Source organism: Ursus arctos, unplaced genomic scaffold (genome assembly GCF_023065955.2).
Source record: "Ursus arctos isolate Adak ecotype North America unplaced genomic scaffold, UrsArc2.0 scaffold_10, whole genome shotgun sequence".
In the NCBI taxonomy this organism is placed as follows: domain Eukaryota; kingdom Metazoa; phylum Chordata; class Mammalia; order Carnivora; family Ursidae; genus Ursus; species Ursus arctos.
In genome coordinates this window covers 54,168,155-54,188,674 of record NW_026622764.1, presented here as the reverse complement: position 1 = coordinate 54,188,674, position 20,520 = coordinate 54,168,155, and the positions used below count along the sequence as shown (strand labels likewise).

Below are 20,520 nucleotides of genomic sequence, written 5' to 3'. Positions count from 1 at the left end.
TGATTAACCACAAGCAAACATTTATGGAATGTCCATTGCATGCTGAAATGTATGTAAATATATTTTATATTTAATTATCTCTTTTATCTTATTTTTTCATGTTTCTACTTTTATTTCTGTTATCTTTCTATTAATCTAACATCTATCTAAAACTTCTTGCTTAAATGCCAATTCTGATTGAGGAAAATTATGTCCTGCTATGAACTAAATGTTTGCACTTCCCACAAACCCATATGTTAAAGCCCCAAACCCCAGTGTGATGGCATTTAGAGGTGAGACCTTTGTGAGGTAATTAGGGTTGGATGAGGTCTTAAGGGTGGAGCCCTTATAATGGGATTAGTGCCCTTATAAGAAGAGGAGGGGACCAGAGCTCTCTCTCTCCACCAGGTGAGGATACAAGAAGAAAGCAGGTGTGAGTAAGAGACCTCTAACCAGGAAACAAATCAGCTGACACCTCAACATTGGACTCCCAGGCTGCCAGAACTGTGAGAAAGTAATGGTATTTTGTTTGTCATAGCAGTCAGAACTGAATAAGACCTGTCTGGTGCCCCCAGTATCTTTAATACTCCAGGAAAATGGAAACATTTGTTTCTTAAGGGTCATAGGATCACTAGTGGTCAACTGAATGGACAAGGAACTCCATTGTTGGAGGATCAGACCTCAGCTTGTAGAGAAGGGGGACATCGCTGCAGGTGCATTAGGCTATGCCACATACCATATAAGAGTAAAAGTCTCATGGCTAAAGAACCTTGAAGTTGATAGTACTGGTTTTAAGACTGACCTTTTATTAAAGTATTACTATTCGTAAATGTATATATAGACAAAAGTAGGTATTCTTTCTTCCTGTCATAAACACTTCTCTCTACTCAGCAGAACTAGTGCTGCACTTACATAGCAGAACTATGTCTGTCATAGTCTCTAAACATTCCACTTAGTGTGCTCAGACAACTAGCGCCTTTCCATTTCCTTCTGCCTGGAAAGTTCTTATCTCGTCCCATGAACTATGTAGTCTTACCTCATCAGTGGCCTGCATAGAGTCAGCTGTCTGCTCATACAAAGTCTGGCCAGAGAGGCCTTCCCTAACCAACCTATGACAAATAGCAACCTCTGAAACCAGTGCTCTAGGGATGATTCCCTGTCCCTGTCACTTGCTTTATTTTTCTTCATAGTTAATCACAGGCCATATAATCACAGGACAGACTATGTGCAAATATATGTCTGATCTCACCCCACCAAAGTATAATAAGCTCCATGAAATAGGCATTCTCTTCTGTTTTGTACACTGATATATATAGTAAGATATATTTTACCATTGGCACATGGTGGGTTCTTAATAAATATTGGCTGAATGAGTGAATATCCAGAACCTTCATGTTGCCTCATGTAATCCCAGGGACATTCCCTGGGAGGCTGGCCCACCGCAGGTACCCTGGGTCTCTCTTTTACCATGCCATCATAAAACCTGTTTGCTGTGGTTATCATGTGAACCATGCGTAGAACTAAGCACTAAGAGGAGTGTGGTCCAAGATGGCGGAGGAGCAGGAGACCTAAATTCCGTCTGGTCCCAGGAATTCGGCTAGATAGCTATCAAACCACTCTGAACCCCTACGAACTCAACAGGATATCCAAGAAAAGAATAGCAGCAAACCTATGAACAGAAAAGCGACCACTTTCTGCAAGGTAGGACATGTGGAGAAGTGAATCTGAGGTGATACACGGGAGGATAGACCGCGCGGGGAGGGATCTGCCGGCCGCCAGCTACCGGCAAGTGGTAGAGAAGCGGAGCACAAATCGGAACTGGTAGAAGTCTGCTCCGGTGAGGGACGTCCCTCTGGTGGCTAAGTGGGGGGGGGGGGGCACGGGGCACCCTTGCTGGGACGGTGTGGTCTCAGGACCCTCGGGGTCACAGGAAGACCGGGGGTGCCTGAGTGCGGCAGAGCTCCCAGGTATCGGAGCAGGGAAGCCGGCTGCAGAGTGAGCTGAGGAGTGCGCTCTCAGCTTGGGGTGGGCATAAACCGGAATCCGCGGCACACTTGGGCCCCGGCTCTTTGGGCCAGGGCCCAACAAGCCGCAGAACACGGGAGATCCTCCTCCCTTCCCCGGGGAGGGAGCGGCCCAGGAGCGCGCCACAGGAATATGCTAGGTTTGGAGACTCCCAACAGGTTCCTGTGCCAGAGGGAGAAATGCTCGGTCACAGGCCGGGCGAGCACAGAGTGTGCCTGAGACCAGGGAGACAGGAGTGACTGACTGCATTTCTCTGAGGGTGCACTGAGGAGTAGGGCCCCAAGATCTCAGCTCCTCCCGGGCCAGAGATTGGAGGCTGCCATTTTCATTCTCATCCTTTAAAGCTGTGCGGAAAGCCTTCAGGGAATGAAAGCTACGGAGAGCAAACCTGAATGGATTATTTAACCTGGCCCCTGGTGAGGGTGGTGCAATCCTGCCTGGGGCAAAGACCTTTGAGAATTACTACAATAGGTCCCCCCCCCCCCCCCCAGATCATCAAGAATATTCAGCCAAGACCAAGTTTACCGATCTATGAGAACTGCAAAACTCCAGCGCTAGGGGAATACAGCACACAGAATTCATGGCTACTCCAGCGCTAGGGGAATACAGCACGCAGATTCATGGCTTTTTCCCCATGATTCTTTAGTTTTCAACTTTCATTTTTAAAATTTTCTTTCTTTTTTCTTTTTTTAAAAATTTTTTTTCTTCTTTCCTTTTTCAACCAACTTCTTATCAATTCTTTTAAAAATATCTTTTAAAATTTTCATTTACAGTCATATTCTGTCCCTTCATCGTATTTAACCTTATTTTTTGTGTATATATAAGTTTTTCTTTCTTTAAAATTTTGGGATGAAGTTTCTTCTAACAGACCAAACTACACCCAAAATCTAGTGTATGGCTCTGTTCTATTCACCAGCCTGGTCATATTCTTTTTCCCTCCTGGTTTCCGGTCTCTTCTGATTGATTACTGTATATTTCTCTGGTGTTGTTGTTACCCTTTTGGCATTTTGTTCTCTCATTCATCTGTTCTTTTCTGGACAAAATGACAAAATGGAAAAACTGACCTCAAGAAAAGAACAAGAGGCAGTACCAACTGCCAGAGACCAATATGGACGTTAGTAAGATGTCAGAACTAGAGTTCAGAATAATGATTATAAAGATACTAGCTGGGCTTGAAAAAAGCATAGAAGACACTAGAGAATCCCTTTCTGGAGAAATAAAATCTGACCAAGTTGAAATAAAAAAGGCTATTAATAAGGTACAATAAAAAATGGAGGCTCTAACTTCTAGGATAAATGAGGCAGAAGAGGGAATTACTGATATAGAAGACCAAATGATGGAGAATAAAGAAGCTGAGAAAAAGAGGGGCACCTGGGTGGCACAGCGGTTAAGCGTCTGTCTTCGGCTCAGGGCGTGATCCCGGTGTTGTGGGATCGAGCCCCACATCAGGCTCCTCCTCTATGAGCCTGCTTCTTCCTCTCCCACTCCCCCTGCTTGTGTTCCCTCTCTCGCTGGCTGTCTCCATCTCTGTTGAATAAATAAATAAAATCTTTAAAAAAAAAAAAAGAAGCTGAGAAAAAGAGATAAACAACTACTGGATCACGAGGGGAGAATTCGAGAGATGAGTGATACCATAAAGTGAAACAATATTAGAATAATTGGGATCCCAGAAGAAGAAGAAAGAGAGAGGGGGGCAGAAGGTATATTTGAGCAAATTGTAGCAGAGTACTTCCCTAATTTGGGGATGGAAACAGTCATGAAAATCCAGGAGGCACAGAGAAGCCCCCTCAAAATCAATAAAAATAGGTCAACCACCCCGACATCTAATAGTAAAACTTACAAGTCTCAGAGACAAAGAGGAAATCCTAAAAGCAGCTCAGAACAAGAGGTCTGTAACCTACAATCGTAGAAACATTAGATTGGCAGCAGACCTATCCACAGAGACCTGGCAGGGCTGGTATGATATATCCAGGGTACTAAACAAGAAAAATATGCAGCCAAGATTACTTTATCCAGCATGGCTGTCATTCAGAATGGAAGAAGAGATAAAGAGCTTGCAGGACAAATAGAAACTAAAAGAATTTGCAATCACCACACCAGCCCTACAAGAAATATTGAAAGCGGTCCTCTAAGCAAAGAGAGAGCCCCAAAGTAACATAGACCAGAAAGGAACAGAGACAATATACAGTAACAGTCACCTTACAGGTAATACAATGGCTCTAAATTCATATCTTTCAATAGTTACCCTGAATGTAAATGTGCTAAATGCCCCAATCAAAAGACACAGGGTATCAGATTGGATAAAAAAGCAAGACCCAACGATATGCTATCTGCAAGAGACTCATTTTAGACCCAAAGACACCTCCACGCAACTGGACATCAAAAGAAAGGTGGGGTGGCAGTCCTTACATTAGACAAATTAGATTTTAAACCAGACTATAATAAGAGATGAGGAAGGAGACTATATCATACTTAAAGGGTCTATCCAACAAGAAGATCTAACAATTGTAAATATTTATGCCCCTGACATGGGAGCAGGCAATTATATAAGCCAATTAATAACAAAATCAAAGAAACACATAAACAATAATACAAAAATAGTAGGGGACTTCAACGTCCCACCTCACTGAAATGGACAGATCATCTAAGCAGAAGATCACAAGGAAATAAGGGCTTTAAATGACACACCGGACCAGATGGACTTCACAGATATATTCAGAACATTCCATCACAAAGCAACAGAATACACATTCTTCTCTAGTGCACATGGAACATTCTCCAGAATAGATCACATCCTGGGTCACAAATCTCAACTGCTACCAAAAGATTGGGAACATTCCCTGCATATTTTCAGACCACAATGTTTTGAAACTCAAACTCAGTCACAAGAGGAAAGTTGGAAGGAACTCAAATACATGGAAGCTAAAGAGCATCCTACTAAAGAATGAATGGGTCAACCTGGAAATTAAAGAAGAATTTTAAAAAATTCATGGAAACAAATGAAAATGAAAACACAACTGTTCAAAATCTTTGGGATGCAGCAAAGGCAGTCCTAGGAGGGAAGTATATAGCAACAGAAGCCTTTTTCAAGAAACAAGAAAGATCTCAAATACACAACCTAACCCTACACCTAAAGGAGCTGGAGAAAGAACAGCAAATAAAGCCTAAACCCAGCAGGAGAAGAGAAATAATAAAGATCAGAGCAGAAATCAATGAAATAGAAACTAAAAGAACAGTAGAACAGATCAATGAAACTAGGAGCTGGTTCTTTGAAAGAATTAAGAAGATTGATAAATTCCTGGCCAGACTTAACAAGAAGAAAAGAGAAAGGACCCAAATAAATAAAACCATGAATGAAGGAGGAGAGATCACAACCAACACCAAAGAAATATAAACAATTATAAGAACAACTATATGCCAACAAATTAGAAAATCTGGAAGAAACAGACACATTCCTAGAGATGTATAAGCTACTAGAACTGAACCAGGAAGAAATAGAAAACCTGAACAAACCCATAACCAGCAAGGAAATTGAAGCAGTAATCAAAAATCTCCCAAAAAACAAGAGCCCAGGTTCAGATGGCTTCCCAGGGGAATTCTACCAAACATTTAAAGAAGAATTAATACCTGTTCTTCTGAAACTGTTCCAAAAAATAGAAATGGAAGGAAAACTTCCAAACTCATTTTATGAGGCCAGCATTACCTTGATCCCAAAACCAGACAGAGACCCCACCAAAAAGGAGAATTACAGACCAGTATCCCTGATGAACATGGATGCAAAAATTCTCACCAAAATACTAGCCAATAGGATCTAATAGCACATTAAAAGGATCATTTACCACAACCAATTGGGATTTATTCCTGGGCTGCAAGTTTGGTTCAATATCTTCAAATCAATCAATGTGATTGATCCTCTCAATAGATGCAGAAAAAGCATTTGACAAAGTACAGCATCCTTTCTTGATAAAACTCTTCACAGTGTAGGGATAGAGGGCACATACATCAATCAATACCATAAAAGCCATCTATGAAAAACCCACAGCAAAAATATAATTCTTAGTGGGGAAAAACTGAGAGCTTTTCCCCGAAGGTCAGGACCACAGCAGGAATGTCCACTATCACCACTGCTGTTCAACATAGTACTAGAAGTCCTAGCCTCAGCAATCAGATAACAAAAAGAAATACTAGGCATCTAAATCAGCAAAGAAGTCAAATTCTCACTCTTTGCAGATGGTATGGTACTTTAGGCGGAAAACCCAAAAGACTCCACCCTAAAACTGCTAGAACTCATATAGGAATTCAGTAAAGTGGCAGGATATAAAATTAATGCACAGAAATCAGTTGCATTTCTATACACCAACAATAAGACAGAAGAAAGAGAAATTAAGGAGTCAATCCCATTTACAATTGCACCCAAAACCATAAGATACCTAGGAATAAATATAACCAAAGAGGCAAAGAATCTGTACTCAGAAAACTATAGAATACTCATGAAAGAAATTGAGGAAGATACAAAGAAATGGAAAAACATTCCATGCTCATGGATTGGAAGAACAAATATTGTGGAAAAGTCTATGCTACCTAGAGCAATCTGTGCATTTAATGTAATCCCTATCAAAATCCCTATCAAAATGCCAAAATCCCTATCAAAATCCCTATCAAAATGTTAACAAGAAAAGACCCCGAATAGCCAGAGGAATGTTGAAAAAGAAAACCAAAACTGTGGGCATGACATTTCCGGACTTCAAGCTCTATTACAAAGCTGTAATCATCAAGACAGTACAGTATTGGCACAAAAACAGACACATAGATCAATGGAACAGAATGGAGAACTCAGAAATGGACCCTCAACTGTATGGTAACCAATCTTTGACAAAGCAGGGAAGAATATCCAATGGAAAAAAGACAGTCTCTTCAACAAACGGTGTTGGGAAAATTGGACAGCCACATGCAGAAGAATGAAACTGGACCATTTCCTTACATCAGACATAAAAATAGACTCAAAATGGGTGAAAGACCTAAATGTTGAGATAGGAATCCATCAAAATCCTTGAGGAGAACACAGGCAGCAACCTCTTCAACCTCAGCCACAGTAACTTCTTCCTAGACACATCACCAAAGGCAAGGGAAGCAAGGGCAAAAATGAACTATTGGGACTTCATCAAGATAAAAAGCTTTTGCACAGCAAAGGAAACAGTCAACAAAACCGAAAGACAACTGACAGAATGGGAGAAGATATTTGCAAATGACATATCAGATAAAGGGCTAGTATCCAAAATCTATAAAGAACTTATCAAACTCAACACCCAAAGAACAAATAATCCAATCAAGAAATGGGCAGAAGACATGAAGAAACATTTCTCTAAAGAAGACATCCAAATGGCCAACAGACACATGAAGAACTGTTCCACATCACTTGGCATCAGGGAAATACAAATCAAAATCACAGTGAGCTACCACCTCACACCAGTCTGAATAGCTAAAATTAGCAAATCAGGAAATGACAGATGTTGGCGAGGATGTGGAGAAAGGGGAACCCTCTTACACTGGTGGGAATGCAAGCTGATACAGCCACTCTGGAAAACAGTGTGGAGGTTCCTCAAACAGTTGAAAGTAGAGCTACCCTACAACCCAGCAATAGCACTACTGGGTATTTACCCCAAAGATACAAATGTAGTAATCCAAAGTGGCACCTGCACCCCAATGTTTATAGCCAAAATGTCCACAATAGCCAAACTATGGAAAGAGCCCAGATATCTATCAACAGATGAATGGATAAAGAAAATGTGGTATATATATGCAATGGAATATTATGCAGCCATCAAAAAATGAATTCTTGCCATTTGCAATGACGTGGATGGAACTAGAGGGTATTATGCTAAGTGAAATAAGTCAGACTGAGGAAGACAATTATCATATGATCTCACTGATATGTGAAATTTGAGAAATAAGGTAGAGGATTGTAGGGGAAGAGAGGAAAAAAATGAAACAAGATAAAACCAGAGAGGGAGACAAACCATAAGAGACTCTTAATCTCAGGAAACAAACTGAGGGTTGCTGGAGTGGAGGGGGGCAGGAGGAATGGGGTGGCTGAGTGATGGACATTTGGGAGGGTATATGTTATGGTGAGCGCTGTGTATTGTGTAAGACTGATGAATCACAGACCTGTACCCCTGAAACAATACATTATATGTTAAAAATAAAAAAGTAAAGTAAAATAAAATAAAATTTAAAAAGGGGGAAAAAAAGAACAAAGCACTAAGAATATGGAGGCCCTCCCAATCTCTTGAACTGCTCTAGCAACCTTTAAGTACTTATATCTTGGGTCTGTCTTTTTTATTCTTTTATGTCACCCCCACAGAGCTTAGGATTCTACTCTGGAGTCAAATATTTTTAAAAATAATATTAATGGCTGTGGAAATAAAGTTTTTCTTCACTAGCTCCACCCAGCTCTTTAAAAGCTACATTCTTTCTCCATTTAAAGCAAGAATTAGCAAACTACACTCTGCCACCTGTTTTTTTAAATAAAGTTTTTCTGGAACACAGCCATGCTCATAAGCTTAAGTATCGCATATAGCTGCTTTTGCACTACACAGCAGAGTTGAATAGCTGTGACAGAGACCATGCAACCCTCAAAGCCTAAGATTTTACTATCCAGCCCTTTACAGAAAAACTTACCAACCTCTGATTTAAAGTAATTCATTCCTGTGGCATCTGTGTGGCTCAGTCAGTTAAGCATCCTACTCTTGATCTCAGCTCAGGTCTTGATCTCAGGGTTGTGAGTTCAAGCCCCATGTAATAAATGAATGAATGAGTGAATGAATGAATGAGTAAAATAATTCACTTCAGAGGGCACCTGGCTGTCTCAGTCAATAGAGTATGTGACTCTTGGTCTTGGGGTTGTAAGTTCGAGACCCATGTTGGGTGTAGAGATTACTTAAAAATAAAATCTCTTTAAAAAAAATAAAGTATTCACTTCAAAACCAGATAATCTGATTTTTCACTTCTCCTAATGATTAACAACTTTGTTTCAAACCAACCTGCTCACTAAAACCAAAAATGTAAACAAACACAACACGATAAATGCTTGGAGAATTACCAAGGTGGCTTGGACTTAATAAGCCAAACTTCTAGAAAGAAGAGAATCTCAGGATGGTAGACAGAACACTCAACACTACTGTTCTCCCTAAGTCATTTGCCTAATCAAAAGCTGTGGACAAGAAGTTGAGTAGAATTATAGCCAGTCTAATAGGGCTTGAGAGATAAAAATTGGAATTCATGGCTTACCAAGGCCAAGGGGGCCTCAGACTTGGTATGAAAGGGCTGAAAGGCTACAGCCCTAGGAGAAAAAGTTAACCAGAAAGCTCTATAAAAATTGAAGCTTGGATTAAAATAAAGCACTTTTGAGGCTTCTGGTCCAAGATGGTGACGTAGGAAGACCCTCAACTCACCTTCTCCATGCACTTGCCCCATCTACACCTATTTATAGAGCAGATCCTCCTGAAGAAGAACTGAGAGCTGACTGAATGGCTTCTGCACAACAGAAGATAGACCCTACAGAGAACATCAAAAGAGATGGAAACATGGTAAGGCAGGGAACCCCCACCCCCCACGCTGCCTCTGGAACTGCAGTGGGGAGGGTTAGTGCTGAGGGACCAGGAGCAGATTCATCTACCCTGAGGCACAGAAAAAAAGCCGTGGTTTGAAAGAGCAACTAGAATATAAAGGAACCAGCCCTAGAACCCTGCCAAATGGCAGGAGAGCTGCTGGAAGTCTCTCCCGGTTTGCAGGGCTGGTAAGCGCCATGCTTTATGCTCCCGCTCCACCTTCATAGCGCAGAGGGGGCAGATGGGAGCAGGGTCCCAGAACCCTAGCCAGCCTGTCCCCTCAGCAAGCCCCAGGCCCCTACCCCATACCAGCCTCAGGCTCCCTGGAAGACAGAAAAAGCTGCAGGTTCTAAGAGCAACTAGAATATAAAAGATGCAGCCCTAGAACTCTGCCAAATGGTGGGGGAACTGCTGGAACTCATTCTGGGTCAGAGGAGCTGGTGAACACCTCATTTAACATGTCCCCTCCACCTTGATAGAGCAAACAGGAGCAGGGTCTGGGCACCATGGTCTGCTTGTCTCAGTGAGCCCTGGGCCCCTACCCCACACCAGCACTAACCACCCCACCAAGGCAGCCCCAAGACGGTACACTCTGAGACACTCCTAGTCAGTACTCACTACAGCTCCAGCCATCAAGGCAAGGTGACACAGGTGCAAAACACCCCAGAACACTCCAGGCCTGCACCACTTGAGCTCCAGGTGGCTTGTCAGGGTACCCCTAGAGCAGATTGCCCTAGGACTTCCTGGCTTATGCCTGCTATGGTCCCAGCAGGCCCACCAGGGTAGTCCCTGTGCAAAACATCCCAAGGAACCCCCAGCCTGCCCCCTGCCTCAGCTCCAGCCACCCCACTAGCACCCCCTATACAGAGCACCCCAGTACACCCTGGTCTGTGCACCATCTCAGTTCCAGCCACCCTACCAGGGTGACCTTGTGCTGAACATGCTAGGACCACTTGGTTTGTACCCACTTAAGCTTCAGCTATCCTGTCAGAGGACCCTCTGTACAAAGAATCCTAGGGCCACCCCAGCCCATGCCCACCTCAGCTCCAGCCATCCCACCAGGGTAGTCCCAGCTCAGACAGCTGTGGGATCCCCAGACCATACCAGCCATAGCACATGACAGCAAATGTCCGAAGAACATAGAAACCAACTTGAATGGGCTTTTACTAATGAAATCTGGAACAATTTAAGAATAAAAATAAATAACAGTATAACAGACTATACTTACCACATGAAACAATGATGTCAATTAATAAGTAAATTGAACATTTGATGAGAAATAGGATTATTTGCATGGTTTTTTACATATTAAGTACAAAGGGGAAAAGAGTAACAGTGGAGAAGCTCTGAAGATACCACTTTAAACAAGGAATCCAAATAAACCCTGTTAGTAATGGGATATGAAGATTCTAATTTAATGAAGATAGTTTCACTTTTTTCTTTCCAATCTTCTTATCTTATGTAAGTGGCTAGAATCATCATTATAATGTAGAATAAAAGTAAAGGAAAAATTTTCTTGCCTTGCTCCTAATCTTAGGGAGAAAGTATTCAGTCCTTACTAATTATGCATGATGTTGGTTGCAGAGTTTTCATAGATACCCTTTATTTAGTTATGAAAGGTTTCCTTTAACCCTAGTTTACATAGAGGTATATTTGTTTTCTTTCATCTTTTTAAAAAAGGCTTATTTATTTGAGAGAGAGAGAGATAGAGAGAAAAAGAATGCACAAGCTGGGGGTGGGGGGACAGAGAGAGAGGGAGAAACAGGCTCGTTGCTGAGCTGGGAGCCCCAACAGGAGGCTCCATCCCAGGACCAAAGATCATGACCTGAGCTGAAGGCAGATGCTTAACCGACTGAGCCACCCAGGTGCCCCTTTCTTTCATTTTAAATGTGTGTTGAATGCTGTCAAGTTTTTTAATTTATTGAGATGATATTGTTGAGAATAACACACCTTCAAATATTAAAACAACTTTTAATTTCTTGTGAAAGCTTCATTTAGTCAGGATACATTATCCTTCATTTTTAATTTTTGATATTGCTGAATTCGATTTGCTAATATTTTGTTGAGAATTTTTGCACTTAATTTATGAAAAACAGTCATCTATAATTTTCCTTTTTTATAATATCCTTGTCTGACTTTGGAATGGGAGTTATGTAGGCATCATAAAATGAGTTCATGTAAACTGGTGTTATTTCTTCCTTAAGTGTTTGATAGACTCACCAGGGAAGTCCTATGTGCCTAGAACTTTCCTTGAGTGAAGGCTCTTAATTAAAATTTTAATTAGATTTTGTAACAGGAACAGAACTATACTGGTGTTCTATTTCTTGTTGTGCCTGTTTCAGTAAGTTGTATTTTCTAAGGAATTTTTCCATTTCATCATGGCCGTGGCACTTACTGGGAAAAGGTTGTTCTTAGTGTTTTGTTATCTTCTATTTTAATGTCTGTGAGACTGAGGTGATTTCCCCTTTTTTAATTTTGAATTTGGTATTTAGAGTTTTCTTTCTTTTTTCCTTAACCAGTCATAATATGGATTTAGAAATTTTATTAATCCTTTTAAAGAAGTAAGTCTTGTCAAATGCCTTTTCTACATCAATTAAGATGATTATGTTTTCTGCCTTTATGCATTAATGTGTATTGATTGATTTTCTTATGTTGAATCATCTTTTTATTTCAAGAATAAATGTCACTTTGTTATTATGTATAATCCTTTTAATTTTTTTGGATTTAGTTTGCTAGTATTTTGCTGAGGATTTTTATCTATTTTCATAAGGGGTGTTGGTCTGTGGTTTTCTTTGGTGTTTTTTGTTCCTTTAGCATCTAGGTTATATTGACAGCATAGAATGTGTTAGAGATTGTGATATTCTAATTTAAAAGAATATGTATTTGGTCACTCAGATGACAAAAATATATCTCTCATATATTTTGGTCTTCATTTGAAGTTCCTAGCTCACAGGTCCCCCAATTCTTGAAATTTCTAGAGGCATAAGAGCAGTGGGAACATCTTTTATTATATTTGATCCCTTGTCCTCAGTTCCTAAAATTACTTAAAAGCCATAAAAGTGAAATGCATAACAAGGCCCTTTCCACTACAACTGGTTTTATGTTAATGAGGTGACTTTTGGAAAGCACTGAAGGGTGGAGGCTGGTTTCCAGGGGATTGGCGTTTTCTGCCTCACCAACTCCCCCTTCCTCCAGAGAGGGGAGAAGGTTTGGATATTGAGTTTAATCACCAAAGGCCAATGGTTTAATCAATTATGCCTATGTAATAAAGCCTTCATAAAAACCAAGACGACAGGATTTGGAGAGTGCCTAGGTTGGTAAATACGTGGAGATCTGGGGAGAGTTTGCCTGGAGAGGGCATGGAAGCTCCATATCCTTTTTCTATACCGTGTCCTATGTATCTCTATATCTGACTATTGACTCACGTCCTTCAATTCCTTTAATATTCTTTGTAATAAACCAGTTATCTAGTAAGTAAATGGGATTCTGAGTTCTGTGAACCACTCTAGCCAATTAATTGAACCCAGGGAGAGGGTCATGGGAACCTCTAATTTATAGCCATTGGTGAAGTGCAAGTAACAACCTGGGCTTGTGATTGGCATTCTGAGTTGGAAGGCAGCCTTGAGGGACTGAGCAGTTTACCTATGGAATGTGGCGTTAGCTCTAGGTTGGGGCAGAATTGAGTTGAATTGTAGGACACCCAGAGTGTGTCTGAGACTTGCTTGGTGGTGTGGGGAAACTACTCCCCCCCCACCATAGTGGAACTGGGTTCAAAATACTATTAGAGGTATTTCCTCCTCTTTTATTTTCTAGAAGAGTTTGAGAAGTATAGATGTTCATTTTTCTTTAAATGTTTAGCAGAATTCATCCGCGAAGCCTTCCAGTCCTGGACTTTTCTTTTTTGGGAGGTTTTTGATTATTTATTCAGTTTCTTTACTCATTATAGTTCTGCTCAGATTTCTATTTGTTGTTGAGTCAGTTCTGGTAATTTGTGTTTTTCTAAAACATTTTGCATTTCATCTAAGATATTTAATTTGTTGGCATACAGTTGTTCGTAGTATTCTGTTATAACCCCTTTTATTTCTATAAAGTCAGTAGTAATATCTCTGTTTTCATTTCTGGTTTAGTTATTTGTTTTTTCTCTTTTTTCTTAGTTTAGCTAAAGATTTGTCAATTTCATCGATCCTTTTAAAGAACTGACTTTTGGTTTTGTTGATTCTTTCTTCTGCTTTTCTATCTGCTATTTCATTAATCTCTGTTGTAATCTTTTTCACACACCGGTATGATGTATTTGTTGTAATCAGTGAACCAACATTAGCACACATCATTATGAACCCAAGTCCGTGATTTACATTAGAGTTCAAACTTTGTGTTGAATATTCTGTGGGTTTTGACAAATGTATAATGAAATGTATCCATTAGCACAGTACCATACAAAATAATTTTACAACCCTGAAAATCCCTTATACTCCTCCTACTCATTCTTCCCTCCCTCCCCCAACATCCCTGGCAACCACTGCTATTTTTACTGTCTCCATAGTTTTGCCTTTTCCAAAATGTTTTTTTTATTGCTGTTCTTTGATTACTGCCTTCTTGGAGTTTAATTATTTTGCAATCGGCCATATTGATTTTCTTCTCATTCTCTTTTGTGTATATTTTTAAGATAGTTTCTTAGTAGTCATTACCATGGAGATTACAGTTGGCATTTTTAATTTATAACAATCTAGTTTGGATTGATACCAAGTTAATTTCAAGAGCACACAAAATCTTTGTTCCTATACAACTCCACCCCTGACCTACTTTATGATATTTTGTCAAAAGTGACACCTTTATACATTGTGTGTCCATTTACATGGATTTATAATTATTATTTTATGCACTTCTTTTCTTTTTAAGATTTTATTTATTTTTTTGACGGATAGAGAGACAGCCAGCGAGAGAGGGAACACAAGCAGGGGGAGTGGGAGGGGAAGAAGCAGTCTCCCAGCGGAGGAGCCTGATGCAGGGCTCGATCCCAGGACCCTGGGGTCATGCCCTGAGCTGAAGGCAGAGACTTAATGACTGAGTCACCCAGGCGCCCCTATACATTTGTCTTTTAAATCATGTAGGAAATAAAAAAAAAGAGTTGCAAACCAAAAATAGAATAATACTGAGTTTTATATTTACCTATGTAGTTACCTTTACCAGATTCCTTAATTCCTTTCTAAAGTTTTGAGTTGCTGTCTAATATCTTTTCATTGCAGCCTGAAGAACTCTCTTCAGCATTTCATATAGGAAAGGTGTACTAATAACAAACTTCCTCAGCTTTTGGTTACCTTTGAACATCTAAATTTCTCATTTGTTTTTCAAAAGGTAGTTTTGCTGGATGTAGGATTCTTGGCTGAGAGATTGCTTTTCTTTCATCACTTTAAAAATGTCATCCCATTCCTTTCTGGCTTCTGCGGTTTCTGATGACAAATTGGCTGTTATTTTTGAGAATCCCTTATGCATGACAAATCATTCCTCTCTTGCTGTTCTCAAGATTTTTCTCTAGCTTTTGACAATTTGATTATAATGTGTCTCAGTGTGAATCTCTTTGTGTTTATCCTTCTTGGAATTTGTCAAGCTTCTGGGATCTATAGATTTGTAGCCCTAATCAAAGTTGGGGAGGTTTTGGCCATTATTTCTTCAAATATTCATTCTGCCCTTTTTTCTCCTCTTTTTCTAGGACTTCTATTATCTATATTTGGTACACTTGATGGTGTCTGACTGGTCTCTCAGCCTCTGTCCATTTTTTTTTCTTCTTCTCCTTCTTCCCCTTCCCCTCTCCTTCTTCCTCTTCCCCTCCTTCTTCCTCTCCTCCTCCTCCTCCTCCTTCTACTTCTACTTCTACTTCTACTTCTACTTCTACTTCTACTTCTACTTCTACTTCTACTTCTACTGTTCCTTCTTCCTCTTCCTTTGTTCCTTCTTCTTCTGTTAATCATACTGGATGATTTCAATTGACCTATCTTCCAGTTCTCTGATTCTTTCTTCTGCCTGCTCAAATCTACTATTAAAAGTTTCCAATGAGATTTTTGTTTTGGTTATTGTATTTTTCAGCTCTTTTTGGTTCTCCTTTATAATTTCTTTCTTTTTTTTTTTTTTTTTAAGATTTTATTTATTTATTTGATGAGGGGTGGGGAGAGAGCACAAGCAGGGGGAAGCAGCAGAGGGAGAAGAAGAAGCAGGCTCCCCACCAAGCAAGGATCCCGATGTGGGGCTCAATCCCAGGACCCTAGGATCATGGCCTGAGCCAAAGGCAGCTGCTATAACCCACTGAGCCACCCAGGTGTTCCTCCCCTTCGTAATTTCTATCTCTTTATTGATAAATCTCTGCTCACACATCATTCTTCTGTTTTGTTTTGTTTTTTAGCTACTTTAGCATATTTAAAACAGTTGATTTAAAGTTTTTTTCTAGTAAGTCCAATGTCTGTGCTTCCTCAGAGACAGTTTCTATTAATTTTTACAGTGACTAGGCCATGTTTCTTGTTTCTTCACGTGTTCCATATTTTTTTGTTGAAAACGGAATGCTTTAAATATTATAATGTGGTAACTCCAAAAATCATATTATTCCCCTTTTCAGGGTTTATTTTTGTTGCTTGCTGTGGGCTGTAGCTGTTGGTTTAGTGATTTTTCTAAATTGTTTTTGTTGTCTTTACATTTTCACTGTTGTCTTTGAAACCTCTGCTCCTTTAGCGTGTGTTCAGTTAGTGTTTTGACAGAGATTTCCTTGTACAACAGGATCGGGAGGAGAGAGAGAATAATATTTCTTCTAGTCTTTTCAGATTGGTTCTATTCATTGAAAGCACCCTTTCAATGCTTAAGCCAGACCATTAAAGCATGGTGAAAGCTTGGGGTCTTCTTGGGCCTTTTCTGAGAATGCATACTGTGCTGGCCATGCACATAGCTTTCTAAATCCCCCAGTATATGTAGGCATTTTTGAATGCCCTCATTTCCCCAAGAAACTCTCTTGTAGCTTTTACTATTTTTGCAATTTTTCTATGAGTTTGAACTTATTTCAAAATAAAATTTAAAATAGAAAAGCATAGATTTTGAGGTCAAAGAGCCCTGGCTTCAAACCCGAGCTCTACTACTTGTTTGCTGTACGGTCTTTCACAAGTTATATTCATTGGGCTTCAGTGCTCCTATCTATAAAATTAAGATTTTAAGTTTTAAGAGTAACATTTGCTTTGCACATAGTGGATACTTAATAAATGGTAACTATTATTATTGCTATTCATCATACCAGATTTGTGTTCAGCAGAAAGTCAGCCTGTGGCTAAATTTGGCACAAGGCCCAAAGATTGCTGATAACTTTAAAATATGATAATTCTGAATTCCACTTTTCTTACCATGCTAGATAATGAAAAAAACGCTATAATGAAAAAACATACAATTGGTTTGGATCTTAACATTTTAAGAAAGTGGAATGAAGGCAAACTAGGACATAGGTTTAGAGATAAATCTGAATGTGTTCCTGGAAAATCTCTATTGCAACAGGAAAGATCCCTTCAATAACATGGAAATTAACCCAAATTAAGAAACCTAAAGCAAAAATAATTGACAATACAAAAAAAAGTTGCCATTAAAAAGATCTAGCATACCTTAAGATTAAGTGCATTTCTTCCATATATTTGACAGTTCAGTATGGCGAGGTTGGTCATGGCTATTATTGTTTCATATCGTGTTGCATTAATAGTCTTGAGACCTCCACCACGTATGAGACGTGCCTGTGATTCCTCTTGTTTTCTAGGTTTAATGATTACTAAGTAAACAAAAGAAAACATGAGACTCAACTGTGTTAGCACTTAGAATGAAAGTTAAAGAGTATTTATGTTATGATAACAGTGAATCGTCATAAATAGGTTAGCTGTGTAAATCTTCCTGAAGAGGTTCCTCATAACCTTCACCCACCAAATCTCAGCTAAACTGGGTGTTGTGTGTGTGTGTGTGTGTGTTTTTCAAATATCAGAAAGTACAATTGTCTTTCAAAAAGAAAACCATATGCTTATAGATTTCTATCTAGATAAGTTAAATTCCATCAATCTCAGTCTTTTTGTGTTATATGTAAAAATATTTTTAAAAATTTTATTAATTTACATAAGCAACTTCTTGCTGCAAAAAACTAATAAAGGACATCGTATAATCATGTCAGATAGAGATCACCTCCCAAGGAGCAACCTTGCTTTTTCTCCTAATATCATCCTGATGCATGTTTCAAGTGCCTTACGTAATTCAGCTTCTTTCCCTCAGTTTGAAGATCCCACACAAGAAAAGAAAAAATCCAAACAACTCAGAAGTTAGCCAAGCAGAGATAATCTAAATTTACTTTATCATGACCCTTGTGGGTTTCACCTTCCATCAAAAATGTCCTATCCAAGTATACACCCGAGTGCAGCAGGAAAACGTTTTGAAATTTTGTAAAATAAATTTTATATTCATGGCCATTCTTGCTGCATTATTTGCAGCAACATATTTCACAATCTCAGTAATTCTTATGCCATTGCTTCAACAAAAGGAAATAATGCATCCTAGACCAGAGAAAACAATGTTCAGTTTCTGGTTTCTAAAGTAGGCCCTGTGTGCCCATTTCAGATCAATAGATGTAAAAGTTAACTGAAGCAGAAAGATGTGTGATATGATGGAGAGAGTCCTTGTCCTGGGAGAGAGTGGAGCAAGAAGGAAAGGAAAGTCAGTTAAGACCTAATTCTGTGGCCTGCTCCTAGCTCACCCATCCTCATGGACTAAGCCCAAGCAGTTGGTTTTTGAATGGAAGTGAAGGAGATGGAGGTGGAGAGGTAAATACAAATTCCCTGATGGCTCTCTGAAGGATCTGAAGACCCTTAAACTTGCCTGAAACTTTTCAAAGAGGGAACCACCAGAGTGGAACAAACTCAATAAATCAGAAGTGGCAGCATGACTTCTTTCAGCTTATGATACAGAGGAGACCGAGAAGTTAATTTATGTCACAGATAATGGTACAGAACTACTGGGAGGGATAGTGAGTTCAGAGTCCTATGGTTGCTATAGTTAACAATACTGTCCTTATATTCGAAATCTTAAAAACTCTTATAACAAGAAAAATGTGGGGTGATAGATATTACTTTATTGTGGTAATCATTTCACAATAAGTATATTAAACAGAAAAACGAGAAAATTCTATGGTTGGAGTGTTCTATGTTTAATCATTAATTGAATCATTAATTTGCTTTATTATTTTTTCTATTCTAGAATTTTATTTGACTCTTGTTTTTAAAAACAAAAATTCTAGTTCTCTAGTAAAATTCTCCAACTTATTATTTTCTTAAACATAGTAGTCACAATTATTTTAAAATCCCCATTTGAAAACTTCATTATCTGATTCTATGGGTCTGTTTCTATTGCCTTTTTCTTTCTACTGATTTTCAGACACTTTGTTCTGTTTTTAGGATGCCTTGTGATTTTTTAATTTAATGCTGGACATGGAGAATTTTAAAGGGTCAGGATAATGCTACATCTCTCCAGCAAGTGTTACATTTTCTTTGATTAGGCAAAATGTATCACTTTGATTCATTAAGGATTGGTTTTGAGCTTTGTTACGGATAATCTATTTTAGTTTTGTGCCTTTTTCTAAAACATCATCCTTATTTCTAATGCATGGGTCCTCTGGTCTTCAACTAAAAGCTCAGTGTATTTACAAGGCCCCTACATTTTGGCAGAGCTTTAATTCCAATAACCGTCTTCCATGCCATTATGGAAATATATGTTCACTTCCTTAGCATCTCAGCTGATATTTTCTGCTGTGTTTCGTAGAGTTTTATCCTGCATATGCACGGATTAGAAGTCAGCAGATACATATGCAGATATTTGGATTCACTTCTCTCCTCTCTGAGATTTTGTATCTCCAGCCCCAGCTATATTAACAGCTCTGAAGTCTGATGGCTCAGTAAAACTACCCCTTTCTACTTGTGCTCTGTTCTCTAACACCACAAATGACCTCAGGCAAAAGCCAAGGTCAGTGTAGAGCATCCCTTATTTCAAAGATGGTACCCACTCGTATCAGGCCTACAATAGCTACTCTCCAATACCTTCAATAGCTATTTTATAGATTTTGGGCAGGTTTAATAGCTGATTTTGGTGGGAGGGTTTGTCCAATACACACTACTCAATTGTAGACAGACCAAAAGTCTTCAAGTTATTTTAAAATCTGTACCTGATCATTCTAACACCTGGATCTCCTGTGGGTATGTTTTTACTGTTTGTTTGCTAGTTCTCATTCATTTTGTCTCTCTCTTCATGTGCCTCACATTTATGAATTGTTTATTACACACTGTATTTGTGAAATTATTTGTAGAAATAATGTGAGTCTAGGATGATGGAATTTTCTTTAAAGATTATTTTTCATTTGTTTCTGCTAGGTAACTAAAGTCAAAGCACTTAGAACAGTGTCTGGCACGTGGAAAGTAGTTAATTTTTATTATTTTGTGTTTATCTGCCCCACCCAGATTAAGGATACTTGAGCTTTTATGTTCCCAACATCAGTACAAAGTTTGGTTTATAGTCAATATTTTAAAAAAATAGTTCCTGAGTAAATAGCCTAAAGAGCTGAAAATGAGCTGACACATATATGTGAATCACACACACAGACACTGACACACAAAATCATGAATACTTTTATAGAGAGATTAACTTAATATACAGTTTTTTAAAGAATGATGTGGCATTTACCTTCAGGCGGGTTTGGTGTGCTTTGCCTTTGAGTACTTTCTACGTTTTCAGATTCTGTTACTTGAGTTTCTAGAAAAAAGAAAAAAATGAACCAACTTTTGGATTCTTGTGAAATTCATGTTAAGGGTATTATGATTTCATTATAATTATTCATCTTATAATGAATTGGTGTTATTCATGG

The 20,520-nt window shown here is 39.0% G+C and overlaps 1 protein-coding gene across 1 annotated transcript in view; it reads right to left on the bottom strand.

Moving 5' to 3' along the window:
• LRRC63 (leucine rich repeat containing 63) overlaps positions 1-20,520 on the bottom strand; it is a 38,142-nt gene that overhangs the window by 7,988 nt on the left and 9,634 nt on the right. Inside the window, exons 3-5 of the mRNA XM_026492864.4 lie at positions 20,340-20,408; positions 19,043-19,065; positions 17,237-17,371 (exon numbers count right to left, since the gene is read on the bottom strand). Coding sequence (XP_026348649.2) covers positions 17,237-17,371; positions 19,043-19,065; positions 20,340-20,408 — 227 coding nt within the window. The remainder of the gene's footprint in view (positions 1-17,236; positions 17,372-19,042; positions 19,066-20,339; positions 20,409-20,520) is intronic.